The following is a 26,264-nucleotide window of genomic DNA, read 5'->3' as shown; positions in this document are numbered from 1 at the left end:
AATCAATAATATAATTACCATATTAACACAAATAATTCTTTTGAAATAACACAGGCATTCAAGAGGCTATGGCTGAACAAATCTTCCAAGCTAAATAAAAAAAATTGGTTAAGACTTAAAAGTAACAGCACAGACATTTGGTCATCTTTATCTAAAGTTTCTTATCCAATCACTAAATATTCTAATTTTATGAAACATTAAGAGATATGTTTTCAAATTTATCACAGTTTAGAAGAAAACATATATACATAAAAAAATAGACTACTTTGTTGAAGATAGTTATCTGATGAAAAAACAACAGAAGGGTGGAGAAGACAGGTGGTGTGGTGGAGAAGGGTGAGGTTGAGAAAAGTGTGGAGAGGACAGATGGTGTGGTGGAGAAGGGTGAGGTTGAGAAAAAGGTGGAGAGGACAGGTGGTGTGGTGGAGAAGGGTGAGGTTGAGAAAAGTGTGGAGAGGACAGGTGGTGTGGTGGAGAAGGGTGAGGTTGAGAAAAAGGTGGAGAGGACAGGTGGTGTGGTGGAGAAGGGTGAGGTTGAGAAAAGTGTGGAGAAGACAGGTGGTGTGGTGGAGAAGGGTGAGGTTGAAAAATCTGTCCATAAAATAATATCTGTCCATAAAATAATGTATCCAATCTCTTTTTAATTGTACTCATTGAAATATTAAACAATACATTTAAAAACAAGAACTGACATGATTTGTGTTGAACTTTGAAAAATATTGTTACAGAAAATATAATTGTTAAAATGGTAACAGGACAGACATATTTTTCCTGTTCAGTGTTAATTAATAATCATAATTCAGACATCATTGATTATTAAGGTGTCATTTTGCTTAACATTATTATTCAGAAGTTACTTTGTGTACTGAGTCAATAAAAAAGGAATTTTACAAAAGACAATTTTGATGTTTTTGCTTAGTTGAAATTCTGACATTTTTTGAGAATGACCCATATATCTCCCTCTCACTCCCTCAAAGCAGGTATTTACCTCTGTCTCACCCCTGTCCCTGCTGGTATTTATCTCCCTCTCACTCCCTCAAAGCAGGTATTTACCTCTGCCTTTCCCCTGTCCCTGCTGGTATATATCTCCCTCTCACTCCCTCAAAGCAGGTATTTACCTCTGTCTCACCCCTGTCCCTGCTGGTATATATCTCCCTCTCACTCCCTCAAAGCAGGTATTTACCTCTGCCTTTCCCCTGTCCCTGCTGGTATATATCTCCCTCTCACTCCCTCAAAGCAGGTATTTACCTCTGTCTCACCCCTGTCCCTGCTGGTATATATCTCCCTCTCACTCCCTCAAAGCAGGTATTTACCTCTGTCTCACCCCTGTCCCTGCTGGTATATATCTCCCTCTCACTCCCTCAAAACAGGTATTTACCTCTGTCTTTCTCCAGGGGGCCCAGCATACATGAGGGGGTTGAGATACTGCTTGTCCACAAATTTGTTCACCTCGTACACCCAGTGGCCCACCAAGGTGGGCGGACACACAACAATAGATGGGATTGGTGTGCTGTCCGGACTTGAAGACTTCTGTCATGAAACAAACAAGACTTCATTTGGAGGCATGTAACACACTTTCAACAACAACAAAACAAAACATTCATTATTTAACTACATATTCAAAGTAAAACCCTTTATGAAGAGGTGTTAAACTGATGCTGATACCAAGGAACTAGAATCATATTCAAGTTACTTATCAGTATTATCTCATAAGTTTCTTGACTCATCACTGCAACATAATTTATTATTAATGATCAGAAGTCAGTGTTTCACCTATTTATTACAGTATAGTAATGATATTCCCCTTCAGACCAGAAAGGACTCTTCTGGGTTGCTGAACAAACATTTGCTTGGCATATAGGTTTGTGTGAATTTCTCAAATATCAACACCTATATAGTCTTTGATAGGCATTTTGAAGTTGGTAGACATGAATACATGACACTTTTTTTTATGGATAGCAACTTCTTTTATTCCTTGTCACAACGTTTCAGAGCTAATTCTTGCTTACAAGGAATAAAAGAAGTTGCTATCCATACACAAGTGTCATGTATTCAACACCTATGTAGTGTGCAACCAATTGTATATATCTTCAGGACAAAAATAGTGAGCATGTGAGTGAATGTGCCCAGTCAGCAAACTATTGGCAGCTGCCAAACATAGTGGATGACAACATAAATGGCAATCCTTGTCATCAGAATACACTGACACAATCAGCTAGGTAAGTCATCATAACCTACTCGATCCCTTATAAGTCAATTGTTAAAAGAACCTTGAGGTTGATTGTTTGTTTGTTTGTTTGTTTGTTGTTTAACGCCGCACTCAGCAATATTCCAGCTATATGACAGCGGTCTGTAAATAATCAAGTCTGGACCAGACAATCCAGTCATTGACATCATGATCATTGATCAATACAATTGGGATACGATGACATGCATCAACTAAGTCAGCAAGCCTGACTACCCTTTTACGGCAAGAATGGGTTGATGAAGACCTATTCTACCCAAGGATCTTCACGGACCTTGAGGTTGAAGTGCAACTTTTGTCTGGCATTTGTACGTCTTTTGACTCAGCAATATTCCAGCTACATGACAGTGACCTGGATGTAAATGAGCCTGTTCCACAACAATCAATCACTTATCAGATCTTAGCAACGTCCCACACAGCCCGGATACGTTGACATGCAATCAACAAGTCACAGAACTTCACCACCTCATCCATCAACTTGCCCATGACAATCAGCACATCACGCTAGTGTTTGGTTTGTTTGCTGTTTAACACCACACTCAGCAATATTTCAGCTCCATGATGGCAGTCTGTAAATAATGGAGTCTGGAACAGACAGTCCAGTGATTGACATCATGAGCATTGATCTACGCAATTAGGATATGATGACATGCATCAACCGAGTCAGCGAACCTGACTACCCGATCCTGTTAGTCACTTCTTCCAAACAAAGGTTGCTGACAACAACAGAGAATCTTCATCATGTTCATGGGTCGGTTGCTAGGTTCCAACCAGGAATGCCCATGGGGTTGCCTGGCATGTAAAACAGCAGAAGTATCAACACTACGATCCATGTTTAGTCAATTGTTGGTCGTTTACATGAATGTGATGAGCTACAGTGACTATGAGCACGTATGACGTGTGACTGACTCACTGTGTACTCGTGTTCCCGGAGGAGGTGGTCGCTGGAGAGGATGCAAATGGACTGCAGAGTCTTCCCCAGCCCCATGTCATCGCACAGGATGCCGTGTAGCTGGTACTTGTTGAGGAAGGCCAGCCAGTTCACGCCATCCTGAAGGTTGATGTATATTTTGTTTAAATAAAAGACATAGCAATGCTTATGAACTGATATAATATTCTGTAATAACTTGAACCACAATCAAATGATTCTGGTAAAAAGCAAATCGGTGCACAGCAAGCTGTTGGCTTAAATTTCAACAGTTTTAGAATCACATTTAAATATAGGTCTCAGGCAAAGTACAAAGTGGTTCCTGCGGGTGATACATTAATCATTGATGGTTTTTAAAACAAATGAAAAGCAGAGTATTTCAGATGCATTGGCACCACAGAATAAAAGACATGTCAAACATCAGACACGTCAGACATCAGACACATCAAACATACATCAGACGTGTCACACAGACAAGTCACACATACATAAGACATGTCAGGCACGATACACATCAGACACGACACATCAGACTTGTCAAACATCAGACATCTTAAACATCAGACTTGTCAAACATCAGACATGACAAATATCAGACATGTTAAACATCAGACATGTTAAACATCAGACTTGTCAAACATCAGACATGCTAAACATCAGACATGCTAAACATCAGACATCTTAAACATCAGACTTGTCAAACATCAGACATGCTAAACATCAGACATGCAAATCATCAGACATGACAAACATCAGACATGGCAAGACATTTCATGTATCAGACATGTCACACATCAGACATGTCACACATCAGACATGTCACGCATCAGACATGTCAAACATTAGACATGTCAAACATGGAGCAAGAAGCATGGACCAAATCTGACAAGAATCCACCAAGGATGAGGAACAGGCCTTATCACGGGACACATCAACCATCAGTCCCTGTGATGAGGAACAGGCCTTATCACGGGACACATCAACCATCGGTCCCTGTGATGCAGCGAGATGTACCTGCTGATACTTGCGCAGTTCGGCCAGGATGGGGACGGAGATTTCATAGCTCTTGAGCTTGGAGCTGTCCATGAGCTGCTCCAGGAACTGTCTCTCCTTCTCCTTCCTTGCCACCAGCGCCGCCGTCATCTCAGGCGGGTCGGGGATGCCGGCCTGAAGTAGTGGGCACAGCATGTACACATTGACAATATGCAAGTCAAACTGATCCAGAACTTGTTTAATGAAGTAGTTTCATCAAGTAACTTGTCCCCCAAACAAAGCTTCACCTTACAAGTGACACTCATGGTATATAAGTTAACGTACTATCAAGTTCCATTTTAGCACCTCAGATCTGAGTTAGTTTTCAGTGCCTTGAAAGAAAGGCCTACTGTTCTATCCCCCAAACTAGTCATGTTATATAAACAATTTAATAGTTTGAAATGAGCTGTTGTCCTGTTTAATGTGTCACATTCTACCCCAGTGAGCTTGTATTTGTCACATGCCTATTGTTTGCTTCATCAGTGTAACTAGTGAGTTAGTGAAAGTTATTGGGAGTGAAAGAGGCCCTGCGACCCATGGTGACTGGGTTGACCCCACATCATGAGGCCCTGCAACCTATGGTGACCCAATATCTAGAGGTCCTGTGGTGACACCACATCAAGAGGCCCTGCGACCCATGGTGACCCAATATCTAGAGGCCCTGCGACCCATCGTGACCCCACATCATGAGGCCCTGCAACCTATGGTGACCCAATATCTAGAGGTCCTGTGGTGACACCACATCAAGAGGCCCTGCGACCCATGGTGACCCCATATGTAGAGGCCCTGTGGTGACACCACATCAAGAGGCCCTGCGACCCTGTAGTGAGCCTTGATCTAGAGGCCCTGTGGTGACACCACATCAAGAGGCCCTGCGACCCTGTAGTGAGCGTTGATCTAGAGGCACTGAGAACCGTGGTGACACCCTGATGACCCTAGTGTTGTAACTCTCACCTCTAGGGGCATGAGTCTGATGAGAGAAGCAAAGCAGTGTGTAGCCATCAGGCGTACAGCCTCATTCTGATCCGACATGCGGCCCAGGATCGGTACGACCAGCAGCACCACATACGGCACCAGCTCCATCCCCAGCACATCAATGATGTCTGGCAGTGTTAAGGATGTTAACCTTCACAAGAAATCAGAGACCTATCCAGAATATTTTCATGATTACACTAGACAGCAAACATATGAATGAATCCAATTGCATAGGATTCATACAAAAAATAGATTAGAAAGTACCTTGACTGTTGGGGCGGTCAGATAGCCTAGTGGATAAAGCGTTGGCTCATCACGCAGAAGACCAGGGTTCGATTCCCGACATGGGTAGAGAGTGTGAAGCCCATTTCTGGTTGCTGGAATATTGCTAAAAGTGGCCTAAAACCATACACACACTCTTTGACCATTACATAAGGACACGACATGTTATTAATGTATTGGGGTAAGTGAGTGAGTTGGGTTTAACGCCGCTTTTAACAGTATTCAAGTCATATCGCGGCTTGTAAGCTTTAATGTGGGAGGAAAGCCTGAAGTGAAGCAGGTCTCAGACATTTACCACTTCAGTGAAACCCATGAGCACGGGTATAGTGCTGACAAACCAAGAAACATAATTGGGGCGAACCGGGATTCGAACTCACAATCATAGGTTTCTGGCGTGCCCAAGGGACGCAACTCTGCACAGCGAATCGTGGCGCCTTAGAAGACTGGGTCACCCGTGCCCCCTATTCATGTATAGATTCTGCCAACCATAAAAACTGTAAGGTTCGAAAAACATGAATCTGAAAGGCCAGATATTTCTTCTCTAGCTGAATCCTGTTAATACCCCCTGATTTCTAAGCTATCCTTCTCAAAGATCCTGACAGTCATGTATTCACAATTCCATGTTTTTTAAGCACGGAAGTGCAGCTGAAGCTATGGTCATGGCATCAACACTCGAAGGATACTGGCAAAAGTCTCTATGGCCCCTTGTCTCTTCGTCTCGCTGTCCGTAGCTCCAAGCATCAGCAGTATCTCCTCTATAATGAACATCATCAACACCGTGGTGCGCAGCTGCGTCAACATGGCAAAACATCTGGCTGCCATGTGCCGCACGCCGGTGTAATGACTCTCTATACATGACCTAATGGATTCCAGGTGACTAAATATCTGCAACAGTCAATGAATGAATTGAAGAGAGTTACCAGAGCTGGATTAGATGAGGTCAGGTGAAATGGGGCTTAACATCGGATTTGAGATTATTTCACTTCACATGTGCATGTCTGTGTGTGGGAATCTGCTTGTTCTAGTCCTCCTCTTTAAAAGTCCTTGCTCAGATACCATGCCTTCGTCTTACATGGATACCCCACTCAGTCACATTATACTGACTCTGAGCCAACCACGAGGCAAGGTAACAACAAGTACCATCTTTTAAAGTCTTTTGGTATGACACAGCCGGTGATTGAACCGCCAATCTTTTACTCTCCGAGAGTAGCTGGATCACAGAATGTTTAAAAAAGGACCTGAGGTGTCAGATTATCTGCAGCAGGTAAGTAATAATTCCATGAATTTGGAAATAACTTGGTTCTGATTGGTCAGTCAGAGGTATCAAATCACAATCTGATAAGTGAATGAGTGAGTGAATATTGTTTTCACCCAGGTTAAAGATTAACTGTTTAACACTGAAATTACACAATTCTACTAATCAACTATGACATCAATCAATACAACTAAACTGTTTGTTTGTTTGTTGTTGTTGAACACCGCACTCAGCAATATTCCTGCTATATGACGATGGTCTGTAAATAATCGAATCTGGACCAGACAAACCAGTGTTTGACATCATGAGCATTACATCTATCGACGCAATATTGGGATACGATGACAAGTGTCAACCAAGTCAGCAAGCCTGATCACCCGATCCTGTTAGTCGCCTCATGTGGCAAGCATTGGTTGCTGAAGACCAATCCTCTACCTGGATCTTCATGGTTTTTGTAACCATGGAAACAGATACAGGAACAGGTACATCCCGTTAGTTGCCTCATATGACAAACGTAGTTGCCTTTTACTGCAAGCACAGGTTGATGAAGACCTATTCTACCCCGGATCTTCATCGGTAACGACCAGACTGAAACATGGGGCTACTCACTGTTTCTACGAGATCGTTGTGAAGAGCGGGACCAATAGTCTCCAATACTTGTAAAGAGTTAACTAACTCTTGAGCTGATTCTACCGTCTGGCTATTATCTGTAAATACAAATGTCATGAAGGAAAACACTAGAGCATAAATCTTTAGTTCTGTGAACAGAATACCATATTTTCTTGAGTATAGTGCACAATAAATATAGTTTAAAAAAAACAAAAAACAAAAAAACACAGCTGTGTAGAAGGGGGTGCTCATTATACATGCCATAATGAGTTTTGATGTTCCCCCCAATACAAAGACATTACTGTGAGCATGTAACACCAGAAATACCATGTCAACAAATCCATACTGGAGTACGCAATATAATCTTGTAATTACACTGTCTGGTTATAAAAAGTGTTCATTGTATATCTTTACTTAGAAACCTTTTTCATTAATTTTATTCAAAATTCCTTTTGATATTGTTTGAAATAATTTCAGCGAAATCTTGTGTGAAGCAATCAGAAGATCACACAATTTACCGTTATTTACAGCAACCACGGTCAGATTATCACAATTGATGCCTTGAAACAAGCTTTAGTTGACAGAGAATGGATAAATATATCATAAATGCCATACTTTGACTCGTTAAAAGTCATATTTGTTGTAGTTTGACAATTCTGTCAACATATAGATTTCACAGCCTTGACGGTGACTGGTCAAATTGTTCCATGTGAATAAAATATCCGGCAATAGAGATCAGCTGCACTGACGTGCTATGCTTATGGTTATTATTATTTTAAATATATAGAGTAAAAGCTGCAACTAAAATAACACGATATTGGAATATATTAAACAATAGTTTCAGATACAATTTTTCCCGATCCTTGCATCAAAATCCTTTAAAGTTATATCAATGGGAAAGTTTTAACCGAATCACTGGTAGATTCCAAGAAAACGTGTGTACAGCTAAGTTTCTGGCTTAGTTTACGAGTAAATACACAAGGTAAAACTTAATCTTGGCATGTAAAACAATGCCTAGCAGAACATTTTATGGTTATTTTTTATGTCAAATTTCAAATTTGTACTGACCAAGTTTCTTATTACCTGTTCGTTTACCCGAATTCGCTGAAGGGGTACGTGAAATTTCTGTGTAGGAATGCAGCATCCACCTGCCTATTCTATAGAGGAAGCAGTGTCCACCTGCCTATTCTATGTTTGAATGCGTCCACCTGCCTATTCCATATAGGAATGCAGCGTCCACCTACCTATTTTATGTAGGAATGCTTCCACCTGCCTATTCTATGTAGGAATGCGTCCACCTACCTATTCTATGTTGGAATTCAGCGTCCATCTACCTATTCTATGTAGGAATGCGTCCACCTACCTATTCTATGTAGGAATGCGTCCACCTACCTATTCTATGTAGTAATGCGTCCACCTACCTATTCTATGTAGGAATGCGTCCACCTACCTATTCTATGTTGGAATGCGTCCACCTACCTATTCTATGTAGGAATGTGTCCACCTACCTATTCTATGTAGGAATGCGTCCACCTACCTATTCTATGTAGTAATGCGTCCACCTACCTATTCCATATAGGAATGCAGCGTCCACCTACCTATTTTATGTAGGAATGCTTCCACCTGCCTATTCTATGTAGGAATGCGTCCACCTACCTATTCTATGTTGGAATTCAGCGTCCATCTACCTATTCTATGTACGAATGCGTCCACCTACCTATTCTATGTAGGAATGCGTCCATCTACCTATTCTATGTAGGAATGCGTCCACCTACCTATTCTATGTTGGAATTCAGCGTCCACCTACCTATTCTATGTAGGAATGCGTCCACCTACCTATTCTATGTTGGAATTCAGCGTCCACCTACCTATTCTATGTAGGAATGCGTCCATCTACCTATTCTATGTAGGAATGCGTCCACCTACCTATTCTATGTAGGAATGCGTCCACCTACCTATTCTATGTAGGAATGCGTCCACCTACCTATTCTATGTTGGAATGCGTCCACCTACCTATTCTATGTTGGAATGCGTCCACCTACCTATTCTATGTAGGAATGCGTCCACCTACCTATTCTATGTGCGAATGCGTCCACCTACCTATTCTATGTAGGAATGCGTCCACCTACCTATTCTATGTAGGAATGCGTCCACCTACCTATTCTATGTAGGAATGCGTCCACCTACCTATTCTATGTAGGAATGCGTCCACCTACCTATTCTATGTAGTAATGCGTCCACCTACCTATTCTATGTAGGAATGCGTCCACCTACCTATTCTATGTTGGAATGCGTCCACCTACCTATTCTATGTAGGAATGCGTCCACCTACCTATTCTATGTAGTAATGCGTCCACCTACCTATTCTATGTAGGAATGCGTCCACCTACCTATTCTATGTAGTAATGCGTCCACCTACCTATTCTATGTAGGAATGCGTCCACCTACCTATTCTATGTTGGAATGCAGCAGTACAGGTTTCCCAGAGTGATGGAGCATTGTCTGGCAGAGTGTTGCCGAAGTGCTGACATATTGTGAACAAGGCACTCTCTGACCCCTGGCGCTGTATCCGGAGTTGCTTCTGTCAACAGAACATTCTGCAGTGAAGTGAGTGAGTTACTGAGTTTCTTAGGGCTGCTGTGACAGACATTCTCAGTCATATCGTGACGTGTTAACTTGGTGTTGACAACCTTAGTGGAACCATGAGCATGGAGGCCATCTATGGATTGCAACATATCATCTACACTTGGGGCATAAACTTGGATTCAGTTCAGTGAGTGAGCTAGGTTTAACATATCTGGAAAGTTTTGAGCAATATGCTCAGATGTAAGCAATATGTACAGGGCCCATAATGATATAAAATATCTGAGGAAAGTATGGAACATCAAAGTAAACAATCAAAGATAAATACTGGTCAACAATAAGTATTAAAATTTAATTTATTAGCATGTGATATTTTTTATGTGTAATTACCAGATAAACAACTTTAATTTAAAACTGGAATTATATTTTTTGCACATCAGAAGACCCATAAATCAAGAAATAAAAAAACAATTATTACCTCGACCTCTGAGTTGGTTTCGCTAGATCCTTCAGTGTCCACCTTAACACTGACACTGCGCTTGTACCATCTCCGACTACGCTCGGGGGCCTGTGACAACAAAAACTGGGCTATCACAGAGTAATGGAAAAGAATTACCCTTGATATTTTTTACCCTGTGGGGGATTCCAGGTCAGAATAGGTCTGCAGTACCTCATGCTTGTCTCCTTGTGTGGATTCTGGGTCAGAATAGGTTGTAAGAGTCAACTTAAGTTAAGATAGGGTGCTCAGACTCTGTGACTGTGCTATGGACCCCCAACAGTGTGGGACGTCGGTCATTCTGTCAACCCCTGGGACAGATTAGATGGGGTCCGAGGTAGAGTAAATGGCATCAAACTGGACCTGGTGGCCAGGCTCATTGACTTGGTTGACTTCTTGTCATCGTACATTGATACAGTGATAATTCTATCAAGCACTGGTTCACATGGGTTAAGACGATAATTCACTGACTGTGACTGGAATGTTGGCATCTGCCACATAAAACAAACATATATTTTTTATTTCACATTGTTAAAATTCAACACGATCTACACCCATAAGGCAGTGTTCTCACCTTCTGCATGTTGGTGAGCGTCAGAATGCCAGTGTGTGTGTCGCATGTCATCTCATGAGGATGCGGTTCTGTTGAAGGAAGACAGAGATTGAGGAAACAAGACATGCTGATTTCAGCAGCTGCTCAAATGCATCATGGGATTCTACAACTGAATATAGTGTCATCCACTGAAGCATTTCAGTTGGTGTCCTGATTGAGTGACTTCATTTCCCAATATTTGTACATTTGCAGTTAGTTATAATCAATGTGGATGGGTCAGTTGAAGCGGTATGACATAAATCTGCTTCACTGTTGAGAATAATACAATATGATGTCATCCATTATTCATGATGTTACAATTTGATACATTGAATAATTTGAACACTTGGTCGATGTCTGAATTGTCTCTGTCGAATTCAAGGTTTTCTTCATGTTATTTCTTAGACCCGTGAAGATCCGGGGTAGAATAGGTCTTTGGCATCCCATGATTGCCGTAAAGCGCGACTATGCTTGTTGTAAGAGGTGACTAACAGGATCGGGTGGTCAGGCTCACTGACTTGGTTTGATGCATGTCATCATATCCCTGATGCATGGATCGATGCTCATAATGTAAATCACTGGACTGTCTGGCCCAGACTTGATTATTTACAGACTGCCGTCATATTGCTGGAATATTGCAGAGTGCAGCGTTAAACAACAAACAAGAAAATAAAATGACAAACGCATAGAATAACCAACTACCAACACAGAAATATGGTTTATCTGATCATTGCAGGTTGCTTTTTCACAGGAACAGCAAAATAAAACTGAGCTGTGATGACTATTCTCCAAGCACCTGCTGCAACCAGAAGACCCAATACACATGGTACCACACAAGAGTGAACTGCAGCTTCCTCTCACCTGTATGTTTCTGTACCCCTGTTTGTGAGACAATGGGGGTAGATGAGGGGTCACAGCAGAGGAATGCACATAAGTTCTTGAGCACCTTGGAGTTTGGACTGGGGTTCCGCTGAGCACATTTACTCAGCAACCTAGCAAGACCCTTGGAAGCTTCACTCTGTAAATAGAAAAAATAAATTTAGCGGTTAGGTGTGGTGCGGTGCGGTGCGGTGCGGAGTGCTTGTGCTAGTACAGACTTTTTGATATAGATACCAAAGCACAATCCTAAGTTTCTGCACAGAGAATTGTGACAACTGAGACGACAACCCAAACACAAGGTCCCACCCCCAAGCACAAGGTCCCACCCCCAGCACAAGGTCCCTGCCCCAGCACAAGGTCCCACCCCCAGCACAAGGTCCCACCCCCAAGCACAAGGTCCCACCCCCAAGCACAAGGTCCCACCCCCAGCACAAGGTACAATGGCTACCTGGAGACTCCGGTTCTGCTCCTTCTTGATGCTGTCCATGAGGGGTCTGATGACAGGGTTCAATTTCTCCGGGAGCACATCCAGCACAACCGCTGCCAGTGCAAGGCTACTCAGTACCCTGCAATACAGAAATCTTCTGGTTCATACAAAACTCAAGCCAACACATCTCTTACGGCCTTACTATGGCAATGAGAACACTTTTCTTGGCTGAAATATAAATATAATTGTGCTTTCGAACAGATTTTATCAGCACATCTTTGTATTTCTTTGTCAGAACGGTTCAATTTGCATATCCAAAAATAAATATTTCTAGGCCTTTTTAAGTCTGTGTTGAATTTACTGAAGTCATTTGTGAATTCAGTAAAGCCTTAAAGGGGCACTGATCTAACGCAATTCCCTGGGACTGGTTGTTGCCTTTGTTATTGTTTTTTCCCAGTGAGTACCCGGATGTATAGCAGAAATCTAGACTAGTTCGCGACCGCTGCTGCGCCATTCGTAAGCGCATTAGTCACTTTTATGGATACCGGTAGTAATAAGGGCGTATGGTCACATTGATCAACAAAATGAAATACAGTTTTCGAGATAACAAGGAAATGTAGGTATCTTTGTGGGTAGCATCGGTAATTGTGACGAAGTTTTGATAAGTCACTTGCTTGGTAATTTTGTGATTTTCGTTTACACTCTTTTGACTTGCAACACAAAGTAAATATTTCAACTGAGCATTGCTTTTTTTTATAGTGTGTGTATTTTTTTACTGTCAAAATGTGTAACATATTTATTAAACGTGTAAATTTTCAGTTATTTTACAAAGTGACTGAAAAACATTTCCATCTGTATTATTATGATAACGAATTCCAAACATTTTGATGTTTAATGTCATCACCAAGAGACTGAAAATATTACGTTGAAAAGTACATTTCTATGTTGTTTGTCTTCTAATCCTACATATTAATCTGTTGTGATGTTTTTGGCCCTTTTGATCGTCTTAATCAATTTTTAGTCATTCTGGACAGATTTTTCAGTCAAAATGACTGAAATATTTACACATTTTATAAATTGCCTGAGAGAATCACATTTTACAAATTGATATATACACGCTTACAAAGGAAAAGACTTGTGAAAACAACGTCTATCGCGCATTGAAGAATTTCCCAACCATGACGTAGAGAAACAAGAACGAATCGGTTCCATGCTACTGCAAATGAAGGAAAACAAAATGCAAATACCATAATTACAACCTACCACATTTATGTGTATAAATATTAGGCAGCTCCTTGTTCGAGGAATGTATCCGTGAATATCCACACAAAGGAACAATATCCCACTTGGCTGCAGCTGTACAAAGAAACTTATTCGATGTCCTGTGTCACTATAACAATTCAATATTTTAAAAGATATTTATCGTTTCGGGATATTATAACCCGTGTTCGTTTCTCAACTGATTACTTAAATTATTTCAGGTGTTTCACATAGGTGTCAAGTCTCAAGGGTCGGCTGAGAAAGCCCACGTGACGACTATTTTCATAACGTCCACGGTTCCTAAAAATCCATTGAGTGATAGATAACAATGAGCAATCAATCAACGTATTATCAGTTACCCCTTTGAACAAAGTATGTTGTTTTTACATCGGCACTTCACGCCATGATATGAGTGTATTCCCTTTGTTTAAAGTAAACCTAGACATGTAAACAGTCACTTTTGACAGTGTTTAATCAATCAACAAATTTTCTGTTAATCCTTTGATGACTAGGAACGATCCGTTGATTTACAAAAAAAGTAAATCAACTGATCATTCATCTCTTGTTGGCTGCCCGTGCATAATACATAACACACATTTCACCTCACTTCAAACCTGGATTTAGATTGAATAATTACCCCAGACACAATAAATGCCAAATAGGAACCTTTGTCAGGTAATCTATGTGGTGCTACCATTAATTGTACCTGTAATAAATTCATTAACTGAGCATCAAGTGAATGACGACAAATACACAAGTGTAGGGTTATACGAGAAAACGTGGATGACAACAAGGGAGTAGAAATCGTATTGACGCAATCCGAGATCCGAAAATGCTTTCACTGCATGAATACTTTTTTAGTATTAAACTATAACCATCTGGGGTATTTCCAAATGACGACATCCGATGAGCTCCGCCGTTCTTTTTGTCTGTTTGTTCAGGCTGAAGAAATTAATTAACATGCGCCCTTTGTCGAAATCTTTATAGATCACAGTTAACCAATCAGTTTTTATGCAAAAATGCGTAAAACAAATATTGCCTCCAGCCTCCAAGTTTATTTAGCTGTCCTTGCAGACGGTAGCCCAGTCTCTGGTCACGCTCAGTTGCATTGCGTATCATCCGGGTACTCACGAGGAAAAAAACAATAACAAAGGCAACAACCAGTCCGGGGAATTGCGTTAGACCAGTGCTCCTTTAAGCAGGGCATCTTTAATGTCAAAGATGTGTCCTTTTACCAGGGCTCCCCACTGACACCTGGCTGCAACGATTCACCAAGTCTGACCTCCCATCTAGTCGCCTCTTACCACAAGCACTGCTGGGGACCTATTCTAACCCTCCCATCTAGTCGCCTCTTACAACAAGCACTGCTGGGGACCTATTCTAACCCTCCCATCTAGTCGCCTCTTACCACAAGTATTGCTGGGAACCTATTCTAACCCTCCCATCTAGTCGCCTCTTACCACAAGTATTGCTGGGAACCTATTCTGACCCTCCCATCTAGTCGCCTCTTACCACAAGCACTGCAGGGGACCTATTCTGACCCTCCCATCTAGTCGCCTCTTACCACAAGTATTGCTGGGAACCTATTCTGACCCTCCCATCTAGTCGCCTCTTACCACAAGCATTTCTGGGGACCTATTCTGACCCTCGCATCTAGTCGTCTCTTACCACACGCATTGCTGGGAACCTAATCTTACCCTCCCATCTAGTCGCCTCTTACCACAAGCACTGCTGGGAACCTATTCTAACCCTCCCATCTAGTCGCCTATTTCCACAAGCATTGCTGGGAACCTATTCTAACCCTCCCATCTAGTCGCCTCTTACCACAAGCATTGTTGGGAACCTATTCTAACCCTCCCATCTAGTCGACTATTACCACAAACATTGCTGGGAACCTATTCTAACTCCCCCATCTAGTCGCCTCTTACCATAAGCACTGCTGGGAACCTATTCTGACCCTCCCATCTAGTCGCCTCTTACCACAAGCACTGCAGGGGACCTATTCTGACTCCCCCATCTAGATCTCTTACCACAAGCATTGCTGGGAACCTATTCTAACCCTCCCATCAATCCGCTCTTACCACAAGCACTGCAGGGGACCTATTCTGACCCTCCCATCTAGTCGCCTCTTACCACAAGCATTGCTGGGGACCTCTTCTAACTCTCCCATCTAGATCTCTTACCACAAGCATTGCTGGGAACCTATTCTGACCCTCCCATCAATCCGCTCTTACCACAAGCACTGCAGGGGACCTATTCTGACCCTCCCATCTAGTCGCCTCTTACCACAAGCACTGCAGGGGACCTATTCTGACCCTCCCATCTAGTCGCCTCTTACCACAAGCATTGCTGGGGACCTATTCTAACTCCCCCATCTAGTCGCCTCTTACCACGAGCACTGCTGGGGACCTATTCTAACTCAGCGGCCATCAGAATGCTACAATGTGCCACTTAGCTGATGTGTTTCAAGTCAACATATGGCACAGACTTGATATCATCACACAGCCATGATATGGACTTAAATCTTAAAGTGTAAAATACTCACTGAAATATAATCTCATTCTCAGCCTTATTTATTACAAATTCACAATTTCAACATTCGTCCAGCGTTTCACATAACAACCATCCATGTCCTCACAATCCATAAAACACATATAAGGGAAATGATGCCTTAGCTACTGCATCTCACCGTATTGTCAGTGTATTCTGTTCATGGCTGGTCTGGTCGACCGTCACCTGCAGCTGTTTGCGTCTGTCCTCCAACGTCTGCAGTGACCGGGGCTTGATGGAGCCCTTCACCTGCTCAAACAAACCCATGGTCAGGTGGTTTGCCTGGTCAAGGGTCAATATCGCTCTGAAAAAGTCACAAGCGAAAGGTTGGTTCAGATACATACGTCCAGTTCCTCACACATGCTGTCAGAACTCATCTTTTCACTTGTTTCATGAAACAGATTAAACAAACCAAGGTGCCACCTACCCTGAGTGTAGGACCAAGGTGCCACCTACCCTGGGTGTAGGACCAAGGTGCCACCTACCCTGGGTGGAGGACCACAGTGCCGCCTACCGTGGTTGTAGGACCACATTGCCGCCAACCCTGGGTGGAGGACCACAGTGCCGCCAACCCTGGGTGGAGGACCAAGGTGCCACCTACCCTGGGTGTAGGACCAAGGTGCCACCTACCCTGGGAGTAGGACCAAGGTGCCGCCAACCCTGGGAGTAGGACCAAGGTGCCGCCTACCCTGGGTGTAGGACCAAGGTGCCACCTACCCTGGGTCTAGGACTGCGGTGCCGCCAACCGTAGGTGTAGGACCAAGGTGCAGCCTTCCCTGGGGGTAAGACCAAGGTGCTGCAATAAGGCAATGAGAGGTGCTACGTACCCTGGCAGTAGGACCAAGGTGCCGCCAACCCTGGGTGGAGGACCAAGGTGCCACCTACCCTGGGTGTAGGACCAAGGTGCCACCTACTGTGGGTGTAGGACCAAGGTGCCACCTACCCTTGGTGTAGGACCACGGTGCCGCCAACCCTGGGTGGATGACCAAGGTGCCACCTACCCTTGGTGTAGGACCAAGGTGCTACCTACCCTGGGTGTAGGACCACGGTGCCGCCAACCCTGGGTGGATGACCAAGGTGCCACCTACCCTGGGTGTAGGACCACGGTGACGCCTACACTGGGGGTAGGACCAAGGTGCCACCTACCCTTGGTGTAGGACCAAGGTGCTACGTACCCTGGGTGTAGGACCACGGTGCTGCCTACACTGGGGGTTGGACCAAGGTGCTGCAATAAGACAATAAGGGGTGCTACGTACCCTGGCTGGAAGATGGAGTCTATCGGGATTCCCTGCTGTCGTAGACTGGCGATGAAGTCTTGACAGTCCGATTGCATCCGAGTGAACGATATTGCTATTTCATCAAAGTATATTGCTTCACCTAAACATTCTAGGATTTTGGTTTTAACATCTGTAGGACATTCGCAGGTCTGAAGAGAGAAGGTCAACACTTATTACTTGCTGCTCTTTCAAAAACATTAAACAATAACAGAACAGGCACAACACATCTGAATATAATGACAGAATAGTGAGTGAGTATGTTTTTACGCCTTAAGCAATAATCCAGCAATATCACGGTGGGGGAAACCAGAAATGGGCTACACATTGTACCCATGTCGGGAATCGAACCTGGGTCTTTGGCATGACAAGCAAACTCTTTAACCACAAGGCTACCCGACCGCCCCTAATGACAGAATAATAGATACTGATATCAGATTGAATGATTACACAATTCTTCCAAATTAAAGCAGTACATGGGCAAAAACAAAGATACCCTGCCATATAACTTGCTTCATTCAATAGCTGGATTTCCGTTTCCTCATTTCTTGACATTTCAAATGTTCAACCTTACTAAATTGTAGGTGAGGGGTTAAGCTTAACTGTACAAAGATAATTCTACATCTCTATACATTTCAAAATGCCCAATTGTTCGAGAGGAGAATTATTTGACGTGTGTCTGAAATTAGTGTTTCTGCTCTGGACGCTAGTTTGACTTAGAAAAGAATGCCGCACTAACTGATGGAAAAACAAATGGACAGAGAAAAACATTGGCACAAGGAGTTTCATACATTCTACTGTTTATCTAGTAGTATAGTCTTCAAATTCATTCATGTTTCATGTTATGGTAGAATTCCGTATTCGATGTAATAAGCGCCCCGCTCTAATGAGCGCTCACGGCGATATTTGATAATATATTGGGAAGTGAACAATCCCAATTAGCACCCCTTCCGATTGATCAATGTACAAAAGACTTATTTATTCACATATAATATGCACTCGTGTGTTATATACACCCTTAATTATGGGCAATTAAATTCTGGAAAAATATATCTGCCGTATATAAACTTTTCAGGCTGTCAGCAAAAAGCAGGAAATTTATCTTTCAACTGTTTTTTTTCACCAAAATAATATTGTAATAAGAGCCCCCTATTTCTAATTTTGAGAGCGCCCTGGGCGCTTCTTAATGCCGAATATGGTATTTCATATTAATCAATAATCAATGGATTTCTATGGTGTATCTACAAGCTGTATCACAAAAACATGAAAGATTTTATAGTGCCAGTAGATGAACAATTTGGTAAATTGTAGATGATAATTATGACAGATGATTGATATAATCAATGGATGATTGACAGTAGGTAATTGATTGTAGATGATTGACTCGACAGATGATCGACAGTGCTACATTGATTACTTACTGGACTCTGCAGAAACCAATGGTAGACTACTTGTGCTATTACAAAACGTTGCTGGGCGGACTTTGTGTTGAGGTGGAAGACGAACAGTTTGGCAAGTGATTCAACAGGTTTCTCTACATCAGCAGGGAAGTTGGGGATTGGCATTGTTATGAAGGAGGCCAACTGACCCAGTAATCTGGAAGGAATGATCAGGATCAGGTTGCAATAATTCTCTCAAGGAAAGAATTCCCCTGTCCCTACTGTCTGCCAGTCGGTATTCTGAGTAGTGGACTACTTCCAATATAGATTAAATCCTCTTGATTCTGAAATAGCCAACTTTACAATCTAAAAAAGAAGATAGTGTGCATTTCATTAGGCTAGGCTCACTTTTGACCTACTACTCAAAAATTACTCCTTACTACAGATGCATACAGGGAAATCCCGACTCGTCTAAACCATGTTTGGTTACAGTTTTGCATAAAAGTGCAATTAATAGGATTTAGTATGGAGTTTGACTAATCAAATCTGGATCAGATAAGCCACTGGTTGAGTTAATGATCAGTGTCCCACACTGTCGGGGTACAACAGACACATAATCAAGCAAGTCATTGAGTTGGATGACTCCATTCATCTGAGTCAGCTCTTACAACAAGCATGGGTTACCGGAGACTTATTCTAACCACGACTTCCCATGGATGAGTGAGTGGGTGAGTGAGTGAGTTGGGTTTAACACTACTTCTAACGGTATTCCAGTTATATCAAAGCATGTCAGCTTAATGTGGGAGGAAAGCCCGAAGTGATGCAGGTCTAAGACGTTTATCACTTCGGTGAAACTCACGAGCACAGGTAGTGTGCTGACAAACCTAGAAACATAATCGGGGCGAACCAGTATTCCAACCCACAATCATAGGTTTGTCAGCATAGGTCCAGGGATGCAACACAGCAAATTATGGTGTCTTAGACAACTGGGCTACCCGTGCCCCCTAACTCCCCATGGAGAGTAGTAGTAGTAGTAGTAGTAGTAGAGTAGTAGTAGTAGTAGTAGTAGTAGTAGTAGTAGTAGTAATAGGTTAGTTGTTACAGCAACATACTTAGCTGCAGTTTGTCGGGCATTGATGACGACAGCATCTCTGTCTGTGGTGTGATTGTTGACTGTCTCTGTGCCACCTATAAAATCTTTCTGCTCTTTCACTGTGGCAGGCTCTGGGAACGACCGTCCCCGATTGTGTTGTTGATCCTGGAACAATGAACGACACTCAGGTAAGTTAAGCATGGATCCTGGAACAATGAACGACACTCAGGTAAGTTAAGCATGGATCCTGGAACAATGAACGACACTCAGGTAAGTTAAGCATGGATCCTGGAACAATGAACGATACTCAGGTAAGTTAAGTGTTGATCCTATAACAATGGGCGACACTCAGATAAGTTAAGTGTTGATCCTATAACAATGGGCGACACTCAGGTAAGTTAAGTGTTGATCCTATAACAATGGATGACTTTCAGGTAAGTTAAGTGTTGATCCTATAACAAAAGATGGCACTCAGGTAAGTTAAGTGTTGATCCTATACCAACTGACGACACTCGAGCAAGTTAAGTGTTGATCCTATAATGGACGACACTCAGGTAAGTTAAGTGTTGATCCCATACTAATGGACGGCACTCAGGTAAGTTAAGTGTTGAACCTATACGAATGGACGACACTCGGGTAAGTTAAGTGTTGAACCTATAACAATGGACAACACTCAGGTAAGTTAAGTGTTGATACTATAACAATGGACGGCGCTCAGGTGAGTTAAGTGTTGAACCTATAATGGATGACGCACAGGTAAGTTAAGTGTTGATCCTATAACAATGGACAACACTTAGGTAAGTTAAGTGTTGAACCTATACCAATGGACGACACTCAGGTAAGTTAAGTGTTGATCCTATACCAATTGACGACACTCGGGCAAGTTAAGTGTTGATCCTATAATGGACGACACTCAAGTAAGTTAAGTGTTGATCCCATACCAATGGACGGCACTCAGGTAAGTTAAGTGTTGAACCTATACCAATGGATGACACTCGGGTAAGTTAAGTGTTGAACCTATAACAATGGACAACACTCGGGTAAGTTAAGTGTTGATACTATAACAATGGACGGCGCTCAGGTGAGTTAAGTGTTGAACCTATAATGGACGACGCACAGGTAAGTTAAGTGTTGATCCTATAACAATGGACAACACTCAGGTAAGTTAAGTATTGAACCTATACCAATGGACGACACTCGGGTAAGTTAAGTGTTGAACCTATACCAATGGACCACTTTCAGGTAAGTTAAGTGTTGATCCTATAACAATGGACGACACTCAGGTAAGTTAAGTGTTGATCCTATACCAATGGACGACACTCGGGTAAGTTAAGTGTTGAACCTATACCAATGGACGACACTCAGGTAAGTTAAGTGTTGATCCTATAACAATGGACGACACACAGGTAAGTTAAGTGTTGATCCTATAACAATGGACGACACTCAGGTAAGTTAAGTGTTGATCCTATAACAATGGACGACACTCGGGTAAGTTAAGTGTTGAACCTATACCAATGGACGACACTCGGGTAAGTTCAGTGTTGAACCTATACCAATGGACGACACTCGGGTAAGTTAAGTGTTGAACCTATACCAATGGACGACACTCGGGTAAGTTAAGTGTTGAACCTATAACAATGGACAACACTCGGGTAAGTTAAGTGTTGATACTATAACAATGGACGGCGCTCAGGTGAGTTAAGTGTTGAACCTATAATGGACGACGCACAGGTAAGTTAAGTGTTGAACCTATACCAATGGACGACACTCGGGTAAGTTAAGTGTTGAACCTATACCAATGGACGACACTCGGGTAAGTTAAGTGTTGAACCTATACCAATGGACAACACTCGGGTAAGTTAAGTGTTGAACCTATAACAATGGACAACACTCGGGTAAGTTAAGTGTTGATACTATAACAATGGACGGCGCTCAGGTGAGTTAAGTGTTGAACCTATAATGGACGACGCACAGGTAAGTTAAGTGTTGATCCTATAACAATGGACAACACTCAGGTAAGTTAAGTGTTGATCCCATACCAATTGATGGCACTCAGGTAAGTTAAGTGTTGAACCTATACCAATGGACGACACTCAGGTAAGTTAAGTGTTGATCCTATACCAATTGACGACACTCGGGCAAGTTAAGTGTTGAACCTATAATGGACGACGCACAGGTAAGTTAAGTGTTGATCCTATAACAATGGACAACACTCAGGTAAGTTAAGTGTTGAACCTATACCAATGGACGACACTCGGGTAAGTTAAGTGTTGAACCTATACCAATGGACCACTTTCAGGTAAGTTAAGTGTTGATCCTATAACAATGGACGACACTCAGGTAAGTTAAGTGTTGATCCTATAACAATGGACGACACTCGGGTAAGTTAAGTGTTGAACCTATACCAATGGACGACTTTCAGGTAAGTTAAGTGTTGAACCTTTAACAATGGACGACACTCGGGTAAGTTAAGTGTTGAACCTATACCAATGGACGACACTCGGGTAAGTTAAGTGTTGAACCTATACCAATGGACGACTTTCAGGTAAGTTAAGTGTTGATCCTATAACAATGGACGACACACAGGTAAGTTAAGTGTTGATCCTATAACAATGGAGGACACTCAGGTAAGTTAAGTGTTGATCCTATAACAATGGACGACACTCGGGTAAGTTAAGTGTTGAACCTATACCAATGGACGACACTCGGGTAAGTTAAGTGTTGAACCTATAACAACGGACGACACTCGGGTAAGTTAAGTGTTGAACCTATAACAATGGACAACACTCGGGTAAGTTAAGTGTTGATACTATAACAATGGACGGCGCTCAGGTGAGTTAAGTGTTGAACCTATAATGGACGACGCACAGGTAAGTTAAGTGTTGATCCTATAACAATGGTCGACACTCAGGTAAGCTAAGTGTTGATCCCATACCAATTGATGGCACTCAGGTAAGTTAAGTGTTGAACCTATAATGGACGACACTCGGGTAAGTTAAATGTTCATCCTATACCAATGGACGGCACTCAGGTAAGTTAAATGTTCATCCTATACCAATGGACGGCACTCAGGTAAGTTAAGTGTTGATCCTATAATGGACTACACTCAGGTAAGTTAAGTGTTGATCCTATAACAATGGATGGCACTCAGGTAAGTTAAGTGTTGATCCTATAACAATGGATGGCACTCAGGTAAGTTAAGTGTTGATCCTATACCAATGGACGGCACTCAGGTAAGTTAGGTGCTAATCCTGGAACAATGAGTGATACTCAGATAAATCAAGTGCTGATCAAATAACAATGTGAAACACTGTACAAGTATGGCGAACCAGTAATTATTTCCTTTTATTATCATTGTTATTCAATGTGGTTTGATAGATTATGACAATTATGATTATTCCATCTGTTTCCGCTCCTAATATAGCCACATTATTGATGGTAACATTTTCTCTGATGAAATGTTAGCAGTATTTCTGTTTATGACAATGTTCTAAGGTATGTGGCATACTAATGTTAAATTCAAATTTAACTTAATAAGCGTAACAATTTTAAATTTTAAATTTTAAAAAATAAAATCGCTTCCATGTTGCTAAATGGGCAAAATTTGGCTCAGAAAAATCTAATTTTTTTTATTGACATGGATTAAATTAGTTACCCTCCACAATAACCTACCCGAACACGATGCTTGGCTTCGATGAGGTACTGGGGGTCAAAGGGGAGGCTAGCTGGCTGCATGAGGAGACAAAGCCAGACACCGAGCCAGGGCATGACGGCAGCCACCAGGTAGTCGAGGGGGGCACACCCGAGCAGCTGACCCCACACCTTCTGCACCAGGTCCAGCAAATCCTGCCGCTCCTCCAGGAGACTCCGCTGGAAGACATGACGCAGCACATCCTGCAGGATCGGACACAGCCAGCTCCGCACCACCGGCTGGGGGGAGAAGGAAAGGAGCATCTTTAATATACTGGACAGGGATAAGTAAAGATGAATATATCTACTTAGCTAAGACACAAATTAATCAACTTGGTATCAACAAAATGCTACGAATATCCTCATCATGACTTTTTACCCATTAATACCTGCCATGGACACCACATATTAGTTCTGGAGGTGTTGAAAATTCCATAAATAATGTAAAATCTGGTAGAAGCTGGTTATTCAGTTAGGCGATAAACTTTCTGTGATTTCAGATTTGCAGGTGCTGTGTACATGGGCCCACTTGCACAAAGCGATCTTAGAGCTAAGACTATTGTTAGCCGATGTTAAAGTATGGGACTATGATCATCTTAGCGCTAAGATTGCTTTGTGCAAGTGGGCCATGGTGTATTTGTTTTTGTCCTGAAGTTACAGCGATGAATACAAAAGTTCCATCTGCATGAACTCTCACATTTGTGAGACAATATGTCGTCATCCTGGATGTTGTAAAGTCATGATACAATGGATAACAACTGAGCTAAAATTTAGCAAACAATTCAATGTGGTTTTCAAATTCTGGGTGAAGAAAAAAACTTCTTAAAAGTTATCAAGATTTCCTTGTGGGTACAAATTCCATTTAACATTTTTCAACCAATCAAAATGCAGTCAACACTTACAACCGATGACGACCCTTACTGACCTGTTTTGTGTCTGGGGTGGCAATGGTGAGGAGCGTGGACAGTGTTTGTAACGCGGCACGTCGCACGGACACTATGTTATGCCGCAGGAAGGGGAAGAGGCGAGGTGTCAGTTCAGACAGGGATGCAGTTACACTAGAATGGACAAACACAGGGGCATCAAACAGCAGGAAATATCTACATGATATAGATGAGGCATTAAACTGAACTTACCATTTCAACACATGCAGGTGAGTGTGTCGCCTGAAACAGTGTTCAGGTTATATCACTGAATGTCAGCTTAATCATGTTAATGTGGAAGAAAAGCCTGAAGTGATGTGGGTCACAGATGTTTACCACTTCGGTGAAACCTATTAGCACGGGTATGGTGCTGACAAACCTAGAAACATAATTGGGCGAACTGGGATTCGATCCCACAATCATAGGTTTCTGGTGTGCTTAAGGGACACAACTCTGCACAGCGAATCACGGTGCCTAAGACGACTGGGCCACTCGTGCCCACCAGAATTACTGTGAACAAGGGTCAAATGCAATCAATAGATATGTGAAATCTGTTCCAAGGTTTCCACAAGGCAGGAGAGTAGTTTTGAATAACTGATAACTTTTCCTCCTGAAATATACCACTCAACATTTGATATACATATATGTGACCCATTATGAGAATCTGTTCAGTGTATCATGGAAAGATAAAAAATATGCCTATCAAAAGTGCAGTAGTATATTTCACAGGATAATTGGTATTGTCCCATCTGACTCTGTCTCTGTACAGACACCTACTAAGCTTCCCACCCTAAGATCGTGTTCCTGGGGAACTTGCCAGCATCTTCCCGAGAGATTGACATCACAACGATTGACGTCTATCTAAAAATATTTTTGATTCAGGATGGCATCAAACTGAATCTATCCAGTGTAGCCTATGATGCCAACATCTAGTCTTTAAGAAGGAGTCTTAATGCCCGGAAGTAGTTTAATTTGAAACTTCTGGCTAAAGCTGCTAGTACCCAATGAAATTCCTGGATATCAAATAGTCAATAACAACTGCAAATGTGATTACATCATCAACATACGTTGCTGTTGCTGCTGTGAGGGGATGACCTAACAGCGTTGACAGCAGCGTCATGATGGAGTTAGTTGAAGCAGTAAGGTCGTCGAGGTCGAGCAGGGTCTCCCATAAACACTGGATCACATGGGGCGTCTGGGCAAAAACAAACAAATAATGTTTCACAGATACTAATTGCAACGTTTTGTTACATGAACCTTAAATCTAACATCTCATCTCAGGACTTTTTGTTTGTTTGTTGTTTGACGCAGCATTCAGCAATATTACAGCTACATGATGGAGGTCTGTAAATAATAATTATCGAGTCTGGACGAGCCAATCCAGTGATTGATATCATGAGCATTGATCCACGCAATTGGGATATGATGGCATGAATCCACCAAGTCAGCGAGCCTGACCACCTGATCCTGTTAGTTGCCTCTTACGACAAGCATATTCCTCTCGTACGACAAGCATATTCGTCTCTTACGACATGCATATTCATCTCTTATGACAAGCATATTCATCTCTTATGACAAGCATATTCCTCTCTTACGACAAGCATATTCGTCTCTTACGACATGCATATTCATCTCTTATGACAAGCATATTCCTTTCTTACGACAAGCATATTCCTCTCTTACGACAAGCATATTCGTCTCTTACGACATGCATATTCATCTCTTATGACAAGCATAGGTTGCTGAAGACCTATTCTAACACGGATCATAACGGGTTTCTAAGGATGTGTAA

At 42.2% G+C, this 26,264-nt stretch overlaps 1 protein-coding gene across 1 annotated transcript in view; it reads right to left on the bottom strand.

Moving 5' to 3' along the window:
* Positions 1-26,264, bottom strand: part of LOC139468062 (TATA-binding protein-associated factor 172-like) — a 63,950-nt gene that overhangs the window by 19,008 nt on the left and 18,678 nt on the right. Inside the window, exons 12-29 of the mRNA XM_071249765.1 lie at positions 25,540-25,667; positions 24,475-24,607; positions 23,532-23,789; positions 19,879-20,024; positions 18,809-18,983; positions 17,370-17,539; positions 16,253-16,417; positions 12,325-12,442; positions 11,859-12,015; positions 10,980-11,047; positions 10,388-10,477; positions 9,775-9,907; positions 7,327-7,424; positions 6,146-6,347; positions 5,160-5,308; positions 4,188-4,340; positions 3,159-3,296; positions 1,379-1,530 (exon numbers count right to left, since the gene is read on the bottom strand). Coding sequence (XP_071105866.1) covers positions 1,379-1,530; positions 3,159-3,296; positions 4,188-4,340; positions 5,160-5,308; positions 6,146-6,347; positions 7,327-7,424; positions 9,775-9,907; positions 10,388-10,477; positions 10,980-11,047; positions 11,859-12,015; positions 12,325-12,442; positions 16,253-16,417; positions 17,370-17,539; positions 18,809-18,983; positions 19,879-20,024; positions 23,532-23,789; positions 24,475-24,607; positions 25,540-25,667 — 2,633 coding nt within the window. The remainder of the gene's footprint in view (positions 1-1,378; positions 1,531-3,158; positions 3,297-4,187; positions 4,341-5,159; positions 5,309-6,145; positions 6,348-7,326; positions 7,425-9,774; positions 9,908-10,387; positions 10,478-10,979; positions 11,048-11,858; positions 12,016-12,324; positions 12,443-16,252; positions 16,418-17,369; positions 17,540-18,808; positions 18,984-19,878; positions 20,025-23,531; positions 23,790-24,474; positions 24,608-25,539; positions 25,668-26,264) is intronic.

Source organism: Haliotis cracherodii, unplaced genomic scaffold, assembly GCF_022045235.1.
Source record: "Haliotis cracherodii isolate W230 unplaced genomic scaffold, xgHalCrac1.p SCAF_2, whole genome shotgun sequence".
In the NCBI taxonomy this organism is placed as follows: Eukaryota; Metazoa; Mollusca; class Gastropoda; order Lepetellida; family Haliotidae; genus Haliotis; species Haliotis cracherodii.
The sequence above is the reverse complement of the archived record's forward strand: the minus strand, read 5'-3'. Positions and strand labels throughout refer to the sequence as shown.